General features: G+C 30.6%; 2 protein-coding genes across 4 annotated transcripts; one reads left to right on the top strand and one right to left on the bottom strand.

Annotated features, from left to right (window-relative positions):
• Nucleotides 1–1,376: 1,376 nt before the first annotated feature.
• On the top strand, nt 1,377–17,338 carry LOC126844292 (ionotropic receptor 93a). 3 transcript variants are annotated; one of them, XM_050582377.1, is made up of 19 exons: nt 1,377–1,489; nt 2,333–2,485; nt 3,808–3,912; nt 4,235–4,384; nt 4,652–4,766; nt 5,515–5,623; nt 5,682–5,843; nt 5,957–6,124; nt 7,297–7,515; nt 8,359–8,465; nt 9,137–9,206; nt 9,458–9,535; nt 9,679–9,834; nt 10,182–10,344; nt 11,693–11,916; nt 12,140–12,323; nt 15,563–15,641; nt 16,853–17,007; nt 17,081–17,338. In XM_050582377.1, exons 1-19 carry the CDS (start codon nt 1,378–1,380, stop codon nt 17,173–17,175), a joined length of 2,604 nt encoding a protein of 867 aa, XP_050438334.1. In that variant the 5' UTR covers nt 1,377; the 3' UTR covers nt 17,176–17,338. The 3 variants fall into 3 exon arrangements, with proteins under 3 accessions (XP_050438334.1, XP_050438336.1, XP_050438335.1); XM_050582379.1 differs by lacking the exons at nt 1,377–1,489; nt 2,333–2,485 and adding an exon at nt 3,133–3,221 and having other exon boundaries at nt 17,081–17,336; XM_050582378.1 differs by lacking the exons at nt 1,377–1,489; nt 2,333–2,485 and adding an exon at nt 3,482–3,566 and having other exon boundaries at nt 17,081–17,336.
• On the bottom strand, nt 17,201–19,422 carry LOC126844294 (protein TEX261). The gene is made up of 5 exons (XM_050582380.1): nt 19,106–19,422; nt 18,591–18,670; nt 18,054–18,275; nt 17,890–17,986; nt 17,201–17,445 (listed from the first exon to the last, which is right to left on the bottom strand). Exons 1-5 carry the CDS (start codon nt 19,173–19,175, stop codon nt 17,333–17,335), a joined length of 582 nt encoding a protein of 193 aa, XP_050438337.1. The 5' UTR covers nt 19,176–19,422; the 3' UTR covers nt 17,201–17,332.
• Between the last annotated feature and the right edge of the window lie 41 nt (nt 19,423–19,463).

Here is a 19,463-nt window from a genome sequence, read left to right as displayed (position 1 = left end):
TTGTGATGTGTACCATCTTAAACACATTGTTATTTATCATATTAGCTAGTCCAGTATATTATTTATAATCAATGTTATAGCTTTTACAACGATTGGTTTTTTTTGTTTCTGAAGTCATGACAGCTTATAAAATTTCATATTGCGTACGAGCCCGCAACCACGGGAGACTTTTTATGTCCACGGGAGGATATAAGGATATGTTGACTGATCAGCAAGTGGATCAAACCCATCCCCATCCCATCCCTACCCCCACCCCAACCTCAACCTCATCCCCATCCCAACTCAAGACTAAGCTATAATTTGTAATAATATAATATGTATATTTTGTACAAAAAAATATTACGTACGTTCTTAAAAAAATTCCGATTTATGTTTGAAAAAACATTTGGATTCTTTATAACATTTATAAGATATCGATTGTGCCCCATTTTTAAAATTATTATTAATTAATAACTTATACGACATAAATATAATATATGTGAAAAATTGCAATCAGTTTGCATTATTATTGCAGGGTCATGCGTTTTAAGAGTACGGTTTAAATTGGAATGAGTTGTTTTCGATCAAAAATACGCAGGTGTAGAGGCACTGTATTATTTTTGAGGAATGAGGGGACTAAATCTTTATTTGGGATATTGAGCAATTTCCGCTTATGTCGTCAGCACAAACAAGCGAATATAATATAGCCCGAATAAAAGTGGTCTTCATTGGTACAGTTAGTTGTAAGTTTTAGAGACTATATTGTTGAGCGCCACACGGTTATTCACAATATCTAAAGCCTAAATAGTTCAATAAATCTGTAATAAGTATCTCCAATATGTTTTTATTGTAGTCTTTACTTAGCGTGTGCGTGTGTACGCTCAAGTAACTATATTATTTATTTGTTTTTATTATTAGCTGTACTATATTTAATTGTACGACAATATATACAAGTATGTAATATAACATATATGTGTATAATATATTGTACATGTACGCCTGTTATTATCCCCGTAGTTTACCTGATATGCCATTTGTTTGCTGGTCTGTCTATATTAAACAGTTTGGGGGTTTATTTATTAAAGCGCGACCTAGATTCAGCTTTGGGGTTAACGAAACTCGACCCTTTCAGAAGACTTTTGCGTGATCGGCTCGCGACCCCGCAGACAGAAGTAACCGTACCGCTATGGGTAACGTTCCATTGAGTTCATGTTATTTGTCATATTTATTATAACTTTTTATTATTATTAGTCATTATCCGGACAAATTACTCGAAATATGACGAATGCTTTTTTATTTATTTAATATTCAATTACGTTGTTGACCATCAGACCATGTCGAAGCTTTGTCAAGACCCACCGTCATCATTTTCGTCTTATCAGTTCCGCAGAGGCCGTCATGGGTTCTGACGTGTTAATCGTCTTATCGATACAAGCTTTGTTGGTAACCCTTTGCCACTGCCAAAACGGTTATAATTTCGACTCCGGACCAAGGAACAACGACACCATCGGTAAATTTATGCAAAGATTAAGTATAACTAGGTACCTCGTTACGTCGAATAGCTCGAAAACAACTTATTTAATTTTACATATGGGGGGGACACTAGTTGTCACCGGGTCTTCTAACTCAACTGTAACTAATAAAATATGTTTTAGTAAAGTAAATATAAATAAATAGTATATGTCATAGGTATTGATATAGATATAGAGGGAGCAACTCCTTAAAGTTTTTAAGCGTTTAAAAATATACCAACAGTTATTCAAATCTTTTCACATTAATTTTCTCTATGAATAATTGTTTAAACCGAAATTAAAGTTTCAAATAACATCATTATTTTACTAAAATGATAAAGAATTTTTTTTAATTTTTAAAGTTAAAAATATTATTTTAAATGTTAGTTTTAAAAAGTAACTAGAACACATATTGCTGAAAAACTTTAATTTTATATTTTCGAATGTTAAACATGAAACATAATAGCTTCTTCCACAGAAATAGAAATTTTCAATTTACTTATTTGGTTTACCAAACTAAAGCAGTCAATTTAATGAATATAATGACTTTTTACATTGTATTTCGCCATCAGAGTGTCACAAAACTTGTATTATAATTTGGTAATATTAAAAGCTGAATTTAAACGGAAAATTTAATTTCCAGTTAATCCATTCTAGGCCTAACAATCATTTGATTATTTAAAGTCAGTATCTAGAAAAAAAATAGAAATGCTCAATAAATTTGAGGTGCAAGGAAAACAATGCATTAATGCATAACAGTTTTACTTTACCCATGCTATCATATTATATATATATATATATATATATATATATATATAATATATGTTTTTTTGATATTGTAGCAATAATTATCAATCCAAAATTTGCTACTAGCACGAACAATGTAATTTGGGAAACGGTCAATATGCACGTTGAAAAATTAAAACAGGATTTATTCAAACAAGCAGGTGTATCAGTGGAATTATACACTCAGAGCAACATAAAGCTGTCAAGAGGTGAGAAAAAAACTTAGTTTTTTATCCTTAGGCTACTACGATTGTCGTTATGTTAAAACTAGACTAGACGAAACGATGCAACCATTTTAAAAGTCTCAATTTAAAACTTATAACTTATATGTAAGCCACTTAATAATGATATTATACTTTTTAAATAAAACTGATGGTGCACTTAAGCATTTTTAAGTGGTTGCCAAGTGTGTTAGCACTTGGCAGACTTTAGTCTGTTTCACTTCGAATGACTTCGGTGTATACCTAACCGTCTTGTTAATAAAGTTACCGCTAAATTTCCTTATTTTTTAGTTAATTTTTTTATAAAATATGACTTTATCCTTATAAATAAAGTTGTGCAATGGTTACTTCGGGTGACATTAGGAACTTGGAGTTAAGCGTCGTCCGTCACCGCTTGGTCCTAGATGGGTAACTAGGGGTTTTTAGCGGTGGCGCGGCGCAAGCAAGTTCTCTTACAACCTACTGCACATGCTCAAACTACACAATAAAAATACCAACCAATAAAAACTTAGTTGCCTATTGCCAATTGCCTGACTTTAAAAAATATATATACAGAGTGATTTTTTTTAAGTGATTCACTCAATATCTTTAGGGTTTAATCTGATATCGAATTTTTTTTTCTTTAGTGTTTATATACATTGTGATCTCAATTTTTCACAACATTTTATGTTTTTAACTTCTTCTCAAATTAGTTATTTTTATAACAACTTTTGAAACTTAAATGGTAACGTATATATTTTATTAACTTTTTAAATTAAGAGTAACATATACTGAAAATTTTAGATTACCAGTTTTGGATAATTATTCTTAAAATCATTTAAGCTTAAACTTTAGGATGGGGGAAGGGTGGTGAATAGTACTATTTTTATATGCGCGCATTACTCATCAATCAATCTATCTTGTTCAGAAAAATCACTTCTTTTATTATTTTTTATACTTAGTTTTTTACCAAACTGTTATTTGACATACAGCTTTTCGCCTTTTTCTACTACAAGAACTTAATTTTGGTCTTCCATCTTCAATCATCAAGTTACTATAACTATCGAACACTTATATCACCCATACCGTAGTTCGTATTATATTATATTACAATATGGGCATTGTTTTCCCGTTTTTCTTTTCTTACTTAATCAAAATTAAATACTTATAGTTTTTACTATCTACTTTTGATACTTTTGATAGGATTTTTACATATTACAATACTTATAAATACATTAATGTGCAATCGTCATATATACGAAACCCCGCAGCCAACTAATAGCGAATTACTTACAGTGTTATATAATATATATAAACATGAATTTGTTTAGATATTGTATCGATCTTCGTTGTGTCTTATTGCGATGATATTTGGAATCTATACCGCAAAGCTGAATATGAAGGACTCAACGAATTTTTGTACATCTCAATCACAGGTACGTAGACGTTTATTCAAAGAAACGCATTTTACTCACATTTTTGTTGAGTCTTTTATACAAATATCTACACATTCAGCATCTGTATGAGTACAATTAGCCGTCCAAATTTATGAATATCATAATTTTAAGTGTCGAAATCGAAAAAGACATCTTTTGAAAATAAAAAATTATTGGAAATGTCAAATGTTGACAAAGTTATTGCAATTTAAAAATGAAACAAATTACGTTTTTTGACTTACCCGTTCCCGAAAATTAAAATGTCCCTATAATTACAGAAATAGTTCTTACACCAGTTTTTTTTTTTTTAATATTTATCCAGATACCGATTGTCCAAGGCTTCCAACAAACGAAGCTATTACCATCCCATTGACGTCGAGTAGTACAGAACTATCTCAACTGATAATGGACTTGAGAATGTCAAATTCCTTTCCATGGAAGTCAATTATTATGATGCATGACGACTCAATCGGTATTGAAAATGATAAAATAAATAGGTATGATCACAACTCTTTTAATACGCTACCCCTAGACTTCACACCCTCATTTCCCACGCTACGTCGCGTCGCCACAAAGTACGAACTGAAATATGATAGAATTTAGGCGTGATGCTGACACCGAAATACAATTTGTGATCATACAAAGTTATTTTATCATGAATATTACATTTTAGTAACACTATATTTTAATTTTAAAATTATTTGTACAACGTATTATTGTAATTACATTTGTCTTGAAGAAAACAACGTCGTGCACCATTTGATTACCGCATTAACAAAACCCTATTCAAAAACAATTAGATCACCATCAGTGACCATTTTCGAAATCTTTACTCAAGACTCAGAATGGAAACGGTTAGTAAAAGTTTTTATTATATTTTTATAGTAGAGTACAGTCGTGGATTTACAATTCTCGTGATCTACTAAAAGTCATATTACATTTTTTGTACAAATTATAATCGACTGACACCGGGATCTTAACTATAAGTTTTACTTATTTTCCGCTTTAACTTACTTATGTGGGTACTTATACTCCCTGTACAGTGTACTTAACGAAAAATATCAATCAATTTGAATAAACAATATTTATCAACCCTTATTAAAACTACGTTATTCATATGAAAAAATACTGTCAATACGAAAAAATAAATTATCACTTTAATATTAATGTTATTAAATTGAGAATCAAATACATTTATGATAAATTTATTATTGATACGATGTATTTTTCGATTGCCGCGATAAAATATATTTTATTAAAATAACGATGCATTATTATGCTGATAAAACATATTTTATGGGGTCAATAGCAATTAAGTAGGTATATTAATAAAATTAGTCTACATTTATATTGAACATAACGTTATTTTTCGGTAAGTGTGGCTCGAACTGGGTTTCATAGAATGAGTGTCCAGCAAACTAGAAATTAGAAACTAATTGACATTAACACTTGGTCTTTTATAAACTGGATAAGTGTCCGGGTACTCGCTTACTCCTAAGGCACCAAGAACACCCCTTTCCCCCTCCCTGCTGTCATACTTATACGCTACATTACTTATACACTACATGTACTGAAATGTAATAAGTTTTATTTCCATTTTAGAAGAAAACTTTTGTTGGAAAACTTTGAAAAATTTCTGAAAACTAGTGAAAATAACGCAAATTACATAAGTATTATCAGCGTGCATCACGTACCTTTAATTCTTGACGCGGTAAGCATTCAAAGGACCAATGCCATAAGTTCAACGGCATTACTTTTATGTTTTCTAGGCAAAAACATTACATTTGCTGTCTGCCGAGAACAGTTGGCTAATAATTATACCAGACATGGATTCTGCCACGGGCAACATGTCATCTTTTTCCAACCTCTTAAGTGAAGGTGAAAACGTATCGTTTATTTATAACGCAACCAAAACCGGTTCAAAGTGCACTGTATGTATAAAAAACTGTGGTTATTATTAAACAATTATAACAGACACAGCTATACGCTGCCCATAATACAGACTTTTTAATAAATATAATACCATAATTACGATTGCCTTAAGGGTGGCCTATTATGTTTGGTGGATGAACTGATGTCAGTGTTCATAATGGCGTACAGCGCTTCGATCCAACAAGAAACGGAATTGTCGCAGCAGGTGTCGGAGGAAGAATGGGACGAAATCAGACCGTCCAAGTCCGACAGAAGACATTCGATGGTTTCTTTCATCAAGGTATAGTCTAATTCCTAAGTGTGCACTGAGGGTAAATAGTTACAGCTAAAATACTACATATGATACTAATATTTAGTAGATAGGAGAAGTTTTTTAACAATATTAACATGGACATTATTTTGGTCTATCCGGAATAAGCGTTGTGACACTGGGGAATAAATCAGAGAGGGGGGAGAAATATTGAAGGGGAAAAGAGGGGAGTGGAGAAAGACATATCCATGATGCTATTTTCTGTTTAGCGAAGAAATCGCGTTATATTTTTTGTAGAAGATTGATCTTCTTTTGCAGTTTTCAATCCTAAAGTTGGTTTGCACCGATTTTCCATGTTTCTTTATTGTTGACCTTTCTTTTTATTTCTTAATATGAATATTCATGATCTTCTATTATTTGTATTTTAACTTAAATATTGTAATCGTGACTTTTCTCTGTAATTTTTTCCTTCTAACATCCCTATCCGTTCAATTGGACGAACAGTGTAAGTTTCTACATGAGACTTAGCAGGTAAAAATATGCATACATACGTTAATTCATATATGGTTATTTTTTAGATGTACAAATAATTGTATAATGTACTAGCTGAGGTAGATCCGCTTCGCTTGGTAATTAAACCGAGTATATTGAAACCGATTTATTTGCCAAGTCATATTTTTTTCTCGTATACAAAAGCGGTTTATGTATCCACGGAGAAAGTTCTAAAATATTCCATGGTATTGCTATCGAATACTCCCACCCCACCTAAGTAAGAAATTATTAAATTGAGGTGCTGTATTTACAAATAAGCATCAAAGCGTTAATTTGAAAGTGATTTTGTCCGAGAGGACTAGTACAATATTATTTATTATCAATGGTAGGAACTAACGTTATTATATTTTTACCTGCTGGATTCGTGTAGGAACTTACCATTTCCTACTAATTTTACCTCCTCTTGATACTTTCCCATGATGATCTTTTTTCATAAAAGTTCTTCCAATACTTCTTCATTAGTGATCCTATCCGTCCAACTTATTTTTAATATCCTTCTGTACACTACAATTCGGAAGCCTCTATTATTTTTTTAAATATGACTGCTAAGGGCTCGGGGTGCTAATAAACTCTATTTTATTCAATAGTATAATTTGAATTGTTAATCATACAGTATAAACTATAACAGTAATAACACAGTAATATAACAGTTTCGATTAAACGAATCGGGTGTATGTGAGACGTGCCCTGCATGGCAGATCGATTCCGGCGTTACTTGGGGACAAGAGCACTTTGGCCACAATGAAGGATGCCACGTGTTACCCGTGGGCCATTGGAATGCTAAGACCGGACTAAAACTCAACGAACCGCTTTTCTTACATATGGTTAACGGTTTCAGAGGCATGACTTTGCCTATAGCTACGTTTCACGTAAGTATACTTACATTACACTCGTATACATAATTGTTAGAACAGCAATTAAATTTAATTTTTTTGGATATTTATGGTGTATGTTATTGGAATATTGGTGCATTTAGAAGGGCTGCTAAGGAAGTTCAGATCTTTAAAAACTCTGAAAGCTCCCTCAGAATTTCAGTAAAAATTTTAAACCTTACTTGGGGGCTGTGTTTGTTTGGTGGCTGACATTCTTTTAGAGTCTAAACGAGTTTAGAAGGATTTAACTTTCCTAATACCCTCTATAGTTGCGTCAATGTATTGTATTTTTATATTATAATATAGTGTATTTGTACTAATATAATAAGTATTTTTAATAAACTAAAATAATAAATAATATATCGTCGCTACTAGTGACGTATTTAGGATTTTGTAAAAAGGGATATGCATTGGCAAACCTTTAATTGACCCAAACGGGCTTTATTTCCGAACCCCACCCATCACCACTGTATCTCAACCAGTGTTAGCTTTTAAAAACAATTTAAAATGTCTGAAATTAGAAAACAAAGACACATTTTAAGAAACACGGAAAACTATATAAAAAAAAAACATCTCAAAGATCTATTACCCTCAACGGGCCGATAGGTAAGCTACAAAAAGGCTAAAGGGGTAGGCCCCCACCCCCTAGCTACGCCATTGGTCATTGCAATAAAATTTTAAATTACTAATATTTATTTACTATTTAAAAATGAATTGTACATTCATTTTATTTACTAAAGAAAATTAAAAATTAGCTAATAACAAACATTAAACATGGAAGTTAAACAATGTTTATTCAACTATATTATTAAACTGTATACCAAATATGTTAAAATACAGTTTCCACCATGGCAAATCATCAACTACAACAGCACCGGTCATTTGGTTGGCTACAGCGGTTTGGTGTTCGACGTTATGAATCAACTAGCTAACACACTGAATTTCACGTGAGTATGAAGATCCGTGTAAGGTCGTCCTTTTTGTTCAAGCTCAGTTTTTGCTCTGGTTATATTATAACTCTCCCCTCCAGCGGCTATGTTTTTTAAATTAAAAAATACCAATAAATTAAGTTTGAGAAGTTACTTTATTGAGCTTTTTATATTATTTATTATTAGCTACAATTTATGCATGACACTCTAATAGCACCAAGACTCCAAGAGAATACTCTGATCGAACACTATCAGGAGTCTAAATTAGGAATATAGAGACTTCCCAAGGATACGGGTACGGATAACTAATTATATCTGATAGGAGTCCTTATATAATCGGAAAAAGACCTCTACTCATATTTTTATTTATCACTCCAACGGCAACCTTAGCAGCATAGGGAGTAAAAAATTGCAAATATACAAGCTTGGTGAGGATTGAACAGACAACATTATTTGTAAGTATGATAATAAACCATCTTATTATACAATATTGTTATTTCTGGCTATTTAAACACTACTTTTTAAATAAATATATAATGAATGCGTTTTGGTGATACGGGATACCTGATAAATTCAGATCTTTTTTAAAAAGTCCCACTGAATCCCGGCGAGCTATCAGGGCAGTTGAGATGCATGAACTGAAATAAATAAAAATAAAAATAGAAATTTATGTTATGTGTGTATAATAGGTACAATGTGATCATTGTTCCGAACAATCAAGCCAACTCCAATCATACCAGAACGGTTTTTACAAGGAATGTAAGAATTATACAAACTTAATTTAGTTATGAATCAAATTTCTATTGGTTAAGTGATAAGCTGTTATTAAGCTATTCTTCCTTTTAATCCTTTCTTATAAAAGATAAGTGTTCGTTATTTAAAGTATTGAGCACTTTACTAATTGAAATGAGGAGAAGATATAGAGAATGAGGAGCACTTATACAGCTTAAAAGTGAATAATGCAAGAATTTTTTTTATAATAATATTGATAAAATTGTCTTATATTCAAGAGTATTTTGGGAGAACAAGACGCTGTTATTCCAAACGAATTATGGGATAAAACAATACAACTAATTAGGTCGAACAAAGTAAGTAAACATAGTAAACGCTAATTGCTAATCATCTAAAATATAGACTAGCTTTGTATTTCACATTAACCCTAATAATTGTCAGCAACCGGCAACGAGGTTCATTACCAATTTAACCTTATTTTTCTTATTTATTTCCGTAGATTTTTATTGCAGCTGCTGCATTTTCTGTAAAAGAAGTCAATCAGATGCTTATCAACTATACCACACACTTAAGCATAGAACCTCATCAGATATTAGTGACCAGGCCAAAGGAACTTAGCAGGGCTTTACTATTTACTGCTCCATTCACCCTTCTGGTAAATTCCGTAATAATGAGTTTTAATTTAATTATCGGCTGAATACTTTTAACTCACGCATCCGGCATCCAAATCTATTCAAATCAGTTTTTAAATTATTAATTTTTTTTTAGATTGTCATTGGTACATGACTCGAGTTTTTTAGATAACACAACAGTCGAGTAGTCTGTTTCATCTTTTTTAAGTTAAATAAGAAATAAATCATCTTTCTTTGATTTTTATATCATACAAATAAAACTTAAATAAATATGTGACGTCAAAATGTATTTTTTATACATTTTTCAAATTAATTAATTTTATTAAATTTCTTAAATAAATGTAAATATATGTAACTCTGCTGTGTTTAGACTTGGTTGTGCATAGCAGTTGTGGTAGGCCTAATGGGACCACTATTAAACGTATTTCATACTCTAAGCCCATACTACGAATATCATAATATAAACCGAAAGGGCGGTCTAAATTCGCCACTTAACTGCTTTTGGTATGTATACGGGGCACTATTACAACAAGGTAAGTGTATTTGATATAACACAATTATAAAATATTTAAATACTATAGGCCCGGAACTTAGGGGACGCTATACATCCGTAATTTATCCGCAAAAATGGTTTTGCGGGGGACAAGTGTGTGAGAACGGTATTTACAGTAACCATATACAATTTATAAAATGGATAGTAAAGAAGTGTATTTATGCCGTAGCTTTTTAATTTTTTGATAACTGAACACAATTAAATTTATTCATTCATAAAAATAGTTGTTTTATGTTGCCTGACACGAAAAAAAAAATTCATAAAAATAATTTATTTTTATTTTTTGATTTGTTTATAAAAAATTTAAAGTATATATATCAAAGGTAATAAAAACACTACGGCATAGATAAAGTTCTTCTCTATACATTAGTAAAATTTGGTTAATCTACTGTTAATACTGGTCTCACATTCACATACATGTCATGTAATTTTTATGGGAAAAAAATTGTAAGTTATTCTATAAAAATGACTGTGAGAGTCTTAGAAAATGGCAATTAATAAAAAATCCTCATTACTGTATTAATAAGTATACACTATAGTTCAAGCTCTAAATTAAGGCTTTGCGAAAAATTGCCTATTCTTTACTCCTTAGGCGAAATGGGCGATGTAGCGTCCTCTTAAAGACGTTAAAAATCCTATACAAATTCACTAAAGAAAAGTGTTTAATTTACCAAAAATATTTATAAAAAAATAAGTAAATGATTAAAAAATATCCTATAGGTATAAAAAAATTATTAAAGTTACCGATTAATTAAAACCTTTAATTATTATTAAATACTATTTATTTACATAGAAATGATTAAAATATGTTTATGACAATAAATCGATATCTGCTACTTATTGCCGTTAATCTAATAAAGACCTATATCGGATAAACGGTGGTGTTGTATACAAAAAAAAAAACAACAGTGCCTGTTGGAAAAAGATTTAAAAGTTATTCCCTTTTCCTTGACACAGGGCACTATTATACAGAAAGTAGGGTCGACCTAATTTATTTTCTATACTGTTTGTCCATCTCTTTTCTCCGTTTCTCTTTTATATCATTCCATACGTTAACTCGGGTGTGCCGTAAGTCGTATACGAAGCCTTCTGGCTTCTTGTGTCTATCTTCTTGTTTCTCCATAAGATTGCTCGCTCTGAAAATATTTTTACCACATTGGCCAAGCCAATTTACGCCACAGAATTTCTCACAGTCGATTCGAGAATCGAGAGGAGTAAAATCTATTCTAGAGGCATAGATTTCAAATAGCTAGAGGATATCACTTGTCGCGAATATCTTTAATAATTATTGTGTTGCCTTACTAGTTACCGCCATTAAATTTATACAGGAGGTGCACATTTGCCGGATGCTGACAGTGGCCGTTTGGTTGTTGGCACTTGGTGGCTGTTCGTGTTGGTCATCGTTACCACGTACAGTGGTAATTTGGTAGCATATTTGACATTCCCGCAAATGGACACGATGGTATCCAACATCGCCGAGCTGATGAACCGCAAGTCCCAAGGATACACTTGGGGTATACCGGAATCGTCTAATCTACATACGTTGCTCACCGTGAGTGCAGTATTGTAGACTTAAAGATTAGTTTTGGTTAAATTATCACAACCATGTAGCAGCCGCTTATTCTGATCGTAAAACAGTAAAAACAACGTTTTTTTTCCAAATTGCCTTGTTAACTTCAACAAAAGTTTTATTAAATTTCCAATGAATTTCTTACTCAAACTACTACATTAATAAATTGAGCGAGACTGCATTAAATGCAATAATCAATGTCTAGACTTTACCGGACGATATGGCGGTCAAAACGTTGATTAAAAATGCGGAACATCACAAAGAAGTATCATCTTCTATCGTCGAGAGGGTTAGAGCTGGTAAACACGCATTCATCCAACGCCGAACAAATTTGATTTACTTAATGAAAAATGATTTTTTGCTGACGAACAGATGTGATTTCGCCATAGGTAAGGCATTAAATAGTATCTTTGTAGTTTGCTTCCAAAAACCAATGTATAAATATTCTTCTCAATCACTAACCAAGTCCATATTTCCATTGCAGTCCAGTTTCGGGTTAATCAGATCTTTCTTAATAGCATCCAAGTACAAACCTATTTAGCGCCCAAACATTTGTATTGATTTTTTTTCCACAATATGTGCGTTTTTTACACTGATGATTTTTTTCAGATTTTTCTGGTCACATAGTTTATTGAGATATAATCATAAAACCTGCGGTCGTCACAATAATAGTATTAGATTAGGACCAAGCATTCCCTTTAGGTGAGCGGGCGTATACTAGTTAGTTGTATCCGTGAATCTACGAACTGCATCTGATTCTTATCGTAACTAAAAAAGTCAATCTACATTAGTTGACTTTCAGGCTCATATATTATACGAACTACGAGTTGCATCCGAAAAATTATTAAATATTTGAGATACAAGTTACATCTCACTAAAGAAACAGTGGTTCCAAAACTATGCAAACATTTTATTGAATTTTACTTTTTTTCGTGGTTAAACTAATATAATAATCGTTATGGCTAAACTGTGAAAAGTAAATAGCTGGCAGAAATGCTTAGTGCAATATTGGAATGTTCCACCAATATACAATACATTTACGGTTAATATAAGTTCCAAATTTGTATTAGTTGAAACACATTTATACCATTAAATTTATTATTATATTTTAATCCATTTTCATCTTCATACATTATGTCAATGGTATCAAATGTAATATGAACATTATTTCGAGATTTCGTGATTTGATATAAAAAAATTCTGTAATTGTTAAGGTACTCGTACCTACCTTATTTTCTATTAACTCGGCGTGTAATAATTTTGCAGGTATTTCGCACAATATCATTTTGGAAGTGGCTTTTGTTTTTAAATGAATACTCATTATTTGTCTATTGAGAACTTGTTCATTCAGAGGTCGGTGGTTATTGTGCATTAATTTTTTTCGAATATTATTTTTTAATCGAAACCAACTTTCAAAACCACTTAACAAGTTCATGTCATACTTTGCCATCGATCAACGTTGTATGCCAATTCTTATTGATAGCTTAATAATTTGTATTTTGTAACCATTTTTCCTGTTTTTATTTTTTCGCTTAGAATTTGACCAACTTTATGTTCAATTTTTGCATCTAAAAAAAATGATAAAAACACTCGGCGCGTTCAATATCAGTTTTCTAATCGACTATTACAACAGTAACTAAATTGCTACCATTAATTTACCTAAATTCATTGAAAAAATTACACCTTAACAAATCACCAATTGTTTGCTATTAATTTAAACATTTTTATTTTATAGTTTAAATAATTTTATAAATTGTAAAATATTATTATTGTAAATTACAATAATAATATTTTTATAATTTAGTAATTATTATAGATATTTTATTTCAATAAATTATAAAAGTATTTTTCACGATTTTGGGAACCACTGATTGTACCCCGTGGCTCTAAACAAAGGAATGCACTATATTATAGTGTAAACCATTTTAATTTGTGACAAGATTTTGATTACAATCTAGGGGCAATTCGTTTATAAAATTTGGTTCTACCTGGCCTCGGGATGCGACTAGTATACACCGTTGTGCGCTATTCTCTCCTCTGGTCAGATTTAGTTTAGACTCGTTAAGTCATTGACCGCTTACAGAGCTGTATCAAATTACCATTTGTATTCCATTTAGATAAGCTATTTTTTACTCTGGGATTTGGGGACGTGAGCCCGCATCCGAACGACAGTCTCGCAATGGGTCGAGTCAATTCCTGTAGCCGGGTCACCTTACGCCTAAAATAGTTACTGTAAAAATAATTCGGTATTTTTGGCATTTGGTAAAATATATGTTTCTAAAAGTATGTGGGGTATCCGAAAAAAATCCTCTCGAGGAATAAAAACAACCACGAAGGTCGAGGGAATGCGAGAAGTCAGCAGTAACTCTTATAATAGCTAACTTTTGCGTACACCTACAATTTACATACATTTTTGGCTATAACTTAAGCGCTGATTGTGAGCAGAAAAATCTGAAAAGTACACTATAGTCATCAGTGTAAAAAACATACATTTTAAAGAAAAAAAAATCGCTTTTACGCTAAACTACATTTGTTCCAAATTTCCTTTAGAATACATATTTGTAACTGAATATTTTACGTTCTTCCTTACTTTGTTAAGGTGGTGTGTTCTTTATTCAGTTCTATTGTTTGTCCATTAGTTAAGTTTTATATCACGATCTCTAGTACTAGAATAAACAAGAACCAATTTAGAGGCGGATAGGTTGAATATTTGTTACCGGCTAAATCTATATAAAAAATCCCCAAAACTACACATTAGTACACAAGACTGACTCAAGGAAGGCTTCAACCCACACTTCCTTTTTTATACCTTTTATAAAATGTATTTCCTATGTATTTAGAAAAGTATAAACCTAATAGAAAATTACGCTGTTCCAATGTACCAATATTGAGAATAGACAAACATGGAGAGTACGAATAATGACCATTGACCTGGGCGCCTGGCTATGAAAGATTCGCAAGAATTTATGCTGAACTACTTCTAATTTATATTTGAGACCTAGTTGGTATAGAGGCCATATTACTCGTATTGTGCTTGTATTTATAATACTAAATACAAGCACAATAAGAGTTTTTATTAAACTTTGTTTTTCTCTTATTAAGGTTAATGTGAATCATACCACTATGGTTATAACCCCCTTAAGTATAAACATACATTTTCATGTATAATAATTTAAATAATAATAATTTATAGATTACTAAATCTATTGTTATTTTTAGTTTTTCTTGGTCTTCCTACTTTTTTGAGTTAGGATAAATTTTTAAAATTAATATTAGTTAGTAGGTATTAATTATTATTAGTTGGACCCTTGTGCGTATTTACATGTGTTGAGTAGCGAACACTTAATAGTATGTAAATATAGAAAAAGCCTACTGAAAAAAGACCTTGCGAAATAAGAGCTAACCGTAATTTTCCCGGTAGCCCGATGAGCCTATCCGCCTTTGTCAATATTAGTGGAAGGAGTGGATTCTGAAATCGTTACTTACAATTAGTACCTTGAAAATATTTTGGGTGATGTAATTACACACTTTCATTACCTATCTAATAAGTTTTCCTCAGATAAAAATTTTGGGATTCATTCTAACAATTTCTAACAAATTGCCAATAAATAAAAAATGTAATGTTTAGGTGATGAAGATTTTGCTGAGGAGAAATTGTCAATGGTTCTATCTAAAGGCAGCCCTTATCTCAAAAGAATAAATAGAGAGTTGAGTTTAAACTTTAATCATATTATTATATGATATTATTATTAGAAAACAAATATTCGCTATCTTAAGAAGACGCCACAAGACGATTTATTTTAAGTGTAAAACTATAGCTATTACTTAAGTTGTCTAAATTGTTCGTAGTAATTAAAATTTTGGAAATACATAAATACAATTTTATATGATAGTCAAATAACACAAAATATTACTTTATATAAATAAATAGGGTGTTTACAAATTATTATTTATTATAAAGTGGGTACACTAAAGTTTTATTATAGAGGGGGGAGTAGAGGTCCTTATTACACGTGTATTAGATTACACGTGAAATCCGTGTAATAAACATACACATGTATTCAAAAAAATGTATTTTTGTTATTAATTTTAGTTTTACGTTTAATATCACGTCTATTTAATTATACGAACTCAAACACAAGTATAATTGTGTAAATACGTTAACTCAAATTAAAATTTTTGACAAAATAAATTTTTTTTAAATACACGTGTATTTAAATTACACGTTTAAAATCACAGGCACTAGGGGGGAGCTATGCAATCTATATAAATAAAAATGAAATTGCTGTTCGTTGCAACACACATACTTGAGAACGGCTGGACCGATTTGGCTCCTTTTTTTCAAAATGTTCGTAATAGTCCAAGGAAGGTTTTAGCAGAAAGAAAAAATTTGAAAATTTTAGTGAAAGTTTATTTCAATAGATATAGACATATAGACAGTTTAAAAGCTGATCAGCCAAATTAAAAAAAAATTGACAATTTGCATAGCCTCCCCCCTAGGTGAAGCTGAGGCAACGCAAACTAGTCTATAATAAAACTTAGTGTACATACTTTATAATAAATAATAATTTGTAATATAAGGTAATATTTTGTTTTTTTTTTATATTAGTATGTCAATATGCCAAACTGTCCATATGTCAGCTGTGATATTTGTGCACGTAGCGCCGACTATTGGAATAAACTTTCATTCAAATTTTCCAATTTTTTCTTTCTGCTTAAACCTTTTTCTATTACGAACATTTTAAAAATTAAAAAGGAGCCAAATCGGTCCGGCTGTTTCAAGTGATGCAAATACCTACGAACAGCATTTTATTTTTATTTATATAGATTAAGATTTTGATACAAACTAAATTAAAAATATGGCAAGTGTGGTGTATTCTTAAGAAGGTAATAAAAACAAGTTGCAACTTTTAAACAGAATTGAAAAAATGCATAAAGTTGGTCTCATAAACAAATGGTTGGAAGATACTTTACCTAAAAAGGACCAGTGTTGGACTAAAACTCAATTGGATGTCACTAATCACAAAGTTAATTTGGACGATATGCAAGGGTCATTCATTGTGCTTTTATTAGGTAAAATAATTGCTATACAATTATAATTTTGTATTTTCACTATTTATAACATTATCAACAACTTTTCTTTCAGGTGTGCTTTCATCGTTAGTGTCTTTCTCTGTGGAATATCTACTTAAAAGGTACAAAAACCGGCATGAAGTAATAATATACCCATTCATCAACTAACATCAAAACACAAATAGAACCACAATTATACAAATAGCAGTCTTTTATTTATTATAACTTAATAACCAAAAATAATTGTTTTATTAATAAACGTTTAAAACATTGTTCCTCGTTTTCAAAATTCTACCTACATTTACATTACATTTAACTAACACTTTTAATATTTAAGGCGATCATTTTTTGTAGTCATGTCAGCAAAATAACTAAAAATATCTTTTAGCTTATAACTCCGATTTCGATTAGTGAAGTAGTGTGAAACCACATTATCATCTAAAACAAAAAAAAAATTGAATACATAAATAAGATATGTCCATTTAATAAGATTAAATGGACTGACTAAAGTATTACAGAATAAAATATATCTTAAGTTGTGTTATTTTTTTATAAAAATATGTAGCATCATTGTAAGATTTAAAAGTGATATTTTTCCCCATTATGTTTATACTGATTTAAAGGTTAATAATAAAAATAAAATATTCTTTACAATTGGTGCTTACTACAGTATATTAAGTATCAAATTTAACTTAAGAGAGGGTTCGATTTCTGCACACTATAAAACAGAGGTCACAACCTAAAACAAGCTTATACTTGTCCAAGAAGAGGGGGGGATTTTAAGAAATAAAAATATATTAATAGAATTACTCATTTAGGAAATAGGAATTATATACATAATTTTTATATTATAAATATTGTTTAGAATTGTCTTAATCTTACCCATATTTGTAGTAGGTAACGTGTTGTCATTAGCTGATAACGATAATATATACATAAAAGGCACCATCCATAAACAAACAGTAAAATATGATAAAATCTAGAAATTTAATAACAATATGTAGTTATTTAAAAAACATGTGAATTAAAAAATGCAAAGTTCATACTTGTAATAACGTTGAATAACGTTGTAGGAAGAATTTAAATGCCAGCACGTGATTTAAGATTAATGATATTATAGATGATATGAATAAAAGTGATGTAAAATTAAAATATGGAAAATCTGATAGCATCAAATAATATAGAGCATGGCTTACAAGGCCAGATGCAACTACGCTAAATGGCATATTGTCAAAAAAATACAGTCCTATGTGACACAGTGCAACTATCTGAAACACAATTAAAAATGAGTGTACACATTTTTTCTTGTTTAACTAACCAATTTGGCTGAATTATTTGTTGAGGGGGGGGGGAGTTATATAAGGTTTTTGCCATGCCATGGAAGACATTGGTAGCCTCTTTCTCTAAACAGTCACCTGGTCAGAGAAAGAGAGACCACACGTAGCCAAGTGTTATATGGCAACAGTAAGCACTAACACACTGTCGCCTTACCCACTTGGCCACTCGTCCTACTACAAATTCAGAAATTAATATAACATAAACAAACATTTAGAAACAATGTTACAGCTTTTAGTAATCCTTACATTGATTGTCCATTTTATACATTTTTTGGTAAGGGTAGTATTCTCTTCTACAAATTCAGCTAGGTAATAAACTCCTGCACCTAAAAATAATATAGTAGTTTTATATCATATTTAACTTTAATACAGACATCTAAGTAGACAACTTTATAGTGTTTACTTAATTCCCATCATTGGGAAAGGTTGAAAATTATACCTCTCGTAAGCTTTTTCTATTCTTTAATTAAAAAGTTACATATCATTAATTTGTGTAGCACAGCACTTTCCGTTTCAGGAAATTAACACTTTTTCTGCATAATTTGCAGTGACTTTAATAATTTTCAATGTTGGGCCTTTATGCCTGTTAAGCTCACATGATGATCATGATGATTATATAAAATTATGTACAATTATAATATGTATAACCGAAAATTATATAAATAAATAAAAATTGTCCAGTATTCAATTAAAAGAATATGTATAGTTTAATGACACATCTTATTCTAATAAATTTCTAATTTGAAAAATTGTTCACTTACCAATAAAGATTGTTATAAGAGCAATTTGTGTAACAATAGCTATAACAGTAACAATCATCATGAAGATCATTTTACTGTATTATATTAAAAAATGTACAAACAGAATTTTAAATTGAATGCATTAAATCTAATTTAAATATTACAATTATTGATTAATCAATAACAACACATTGGTATTTTATGTATATTTGGCATAATTTTCATGTACAATCGACTTCAAATTTTCATTAATAAAAAAATGTTCATGAAGCATAATATTGATTATAACCTATATATACAATATCAAAACCTTAGGCGACTAATGACTATATAATTAGCGTTAAATAAAAATTAAAAACTAACATTCTATGATATTTTT

Source organism: Adelges cooleyi, unplaced genomic scaffold, assembly GCF_023614345.1.
Source record: "Adelges cooleyi isolate 19-005CV unplaced genomic scaffold, UGA_ACOO_1.1 ACOO_flye_CR_arks_rails_tigmint_CR_PRNA_651, whole genome shotgun sequence".
Classification (NCBI taxonomy): Eukaryota; Metazoa; Arthropoda; class Insecta; order Hemiptera; family Adelgidae; genus Adelges; species Adelges cooleyi.
The sequence above is the reverse complement of the archived record's forward strand: the minus strand, read 5'-3'. Positions and strand labels throughout refer to the sequence as shown.

What these genes read in the sequence shown, in the direction of transcription:
- LOC126844292 (XM_050582377.1), top strand. Translation starts at nt 1,378, where the DNA reads ATGGGTTCTGACGTGTTAATCGTCTTATCGATACAAGCTTTGTTGGTA. An exon ending in GATGCATGACGACTCAATCG is followed by an intron (nt 4,385 to 4,651) that starts GTATTGAAAATG and finishes TTTGTCTTGAAG; the next exon opens with AAAACAACGTCGTGCACCAT. An exon ending in GAACGGTTTTTACAAGGAAT is followed by an intron (nt 9,207 to 9,457) that starts GTAAGAATTATA and finishes CTTATATTCAAG; the next exon opens with AGTATTTTGGGAGAACAAGA.
- LOC126844294 (XM_050582380.1), bottom strand. Translation starts at nt 19,175, where the DNA reads ATGATCTTCATGATGATTGTTACTGTTATAGCTATTGTTACACAAATT. An exon ending in GTATAAAATGGACAATCAAT is followed by an intron (nt 18,276 to 18,590) that starts GTAAGGATTACT and finishes ATTGTGTTTCAG; the next exon opens with ATAGTTGCACTGTGTCACAT. An exon ending in GTTACCTACTACAAATATGG is followed by an intron (nt 17,446 to 17,889) that starts GTAAGATTAAGA and finishes TTTTTGTTTTAG; the next exon opens with ATGATAATGTGGTTTCACAC.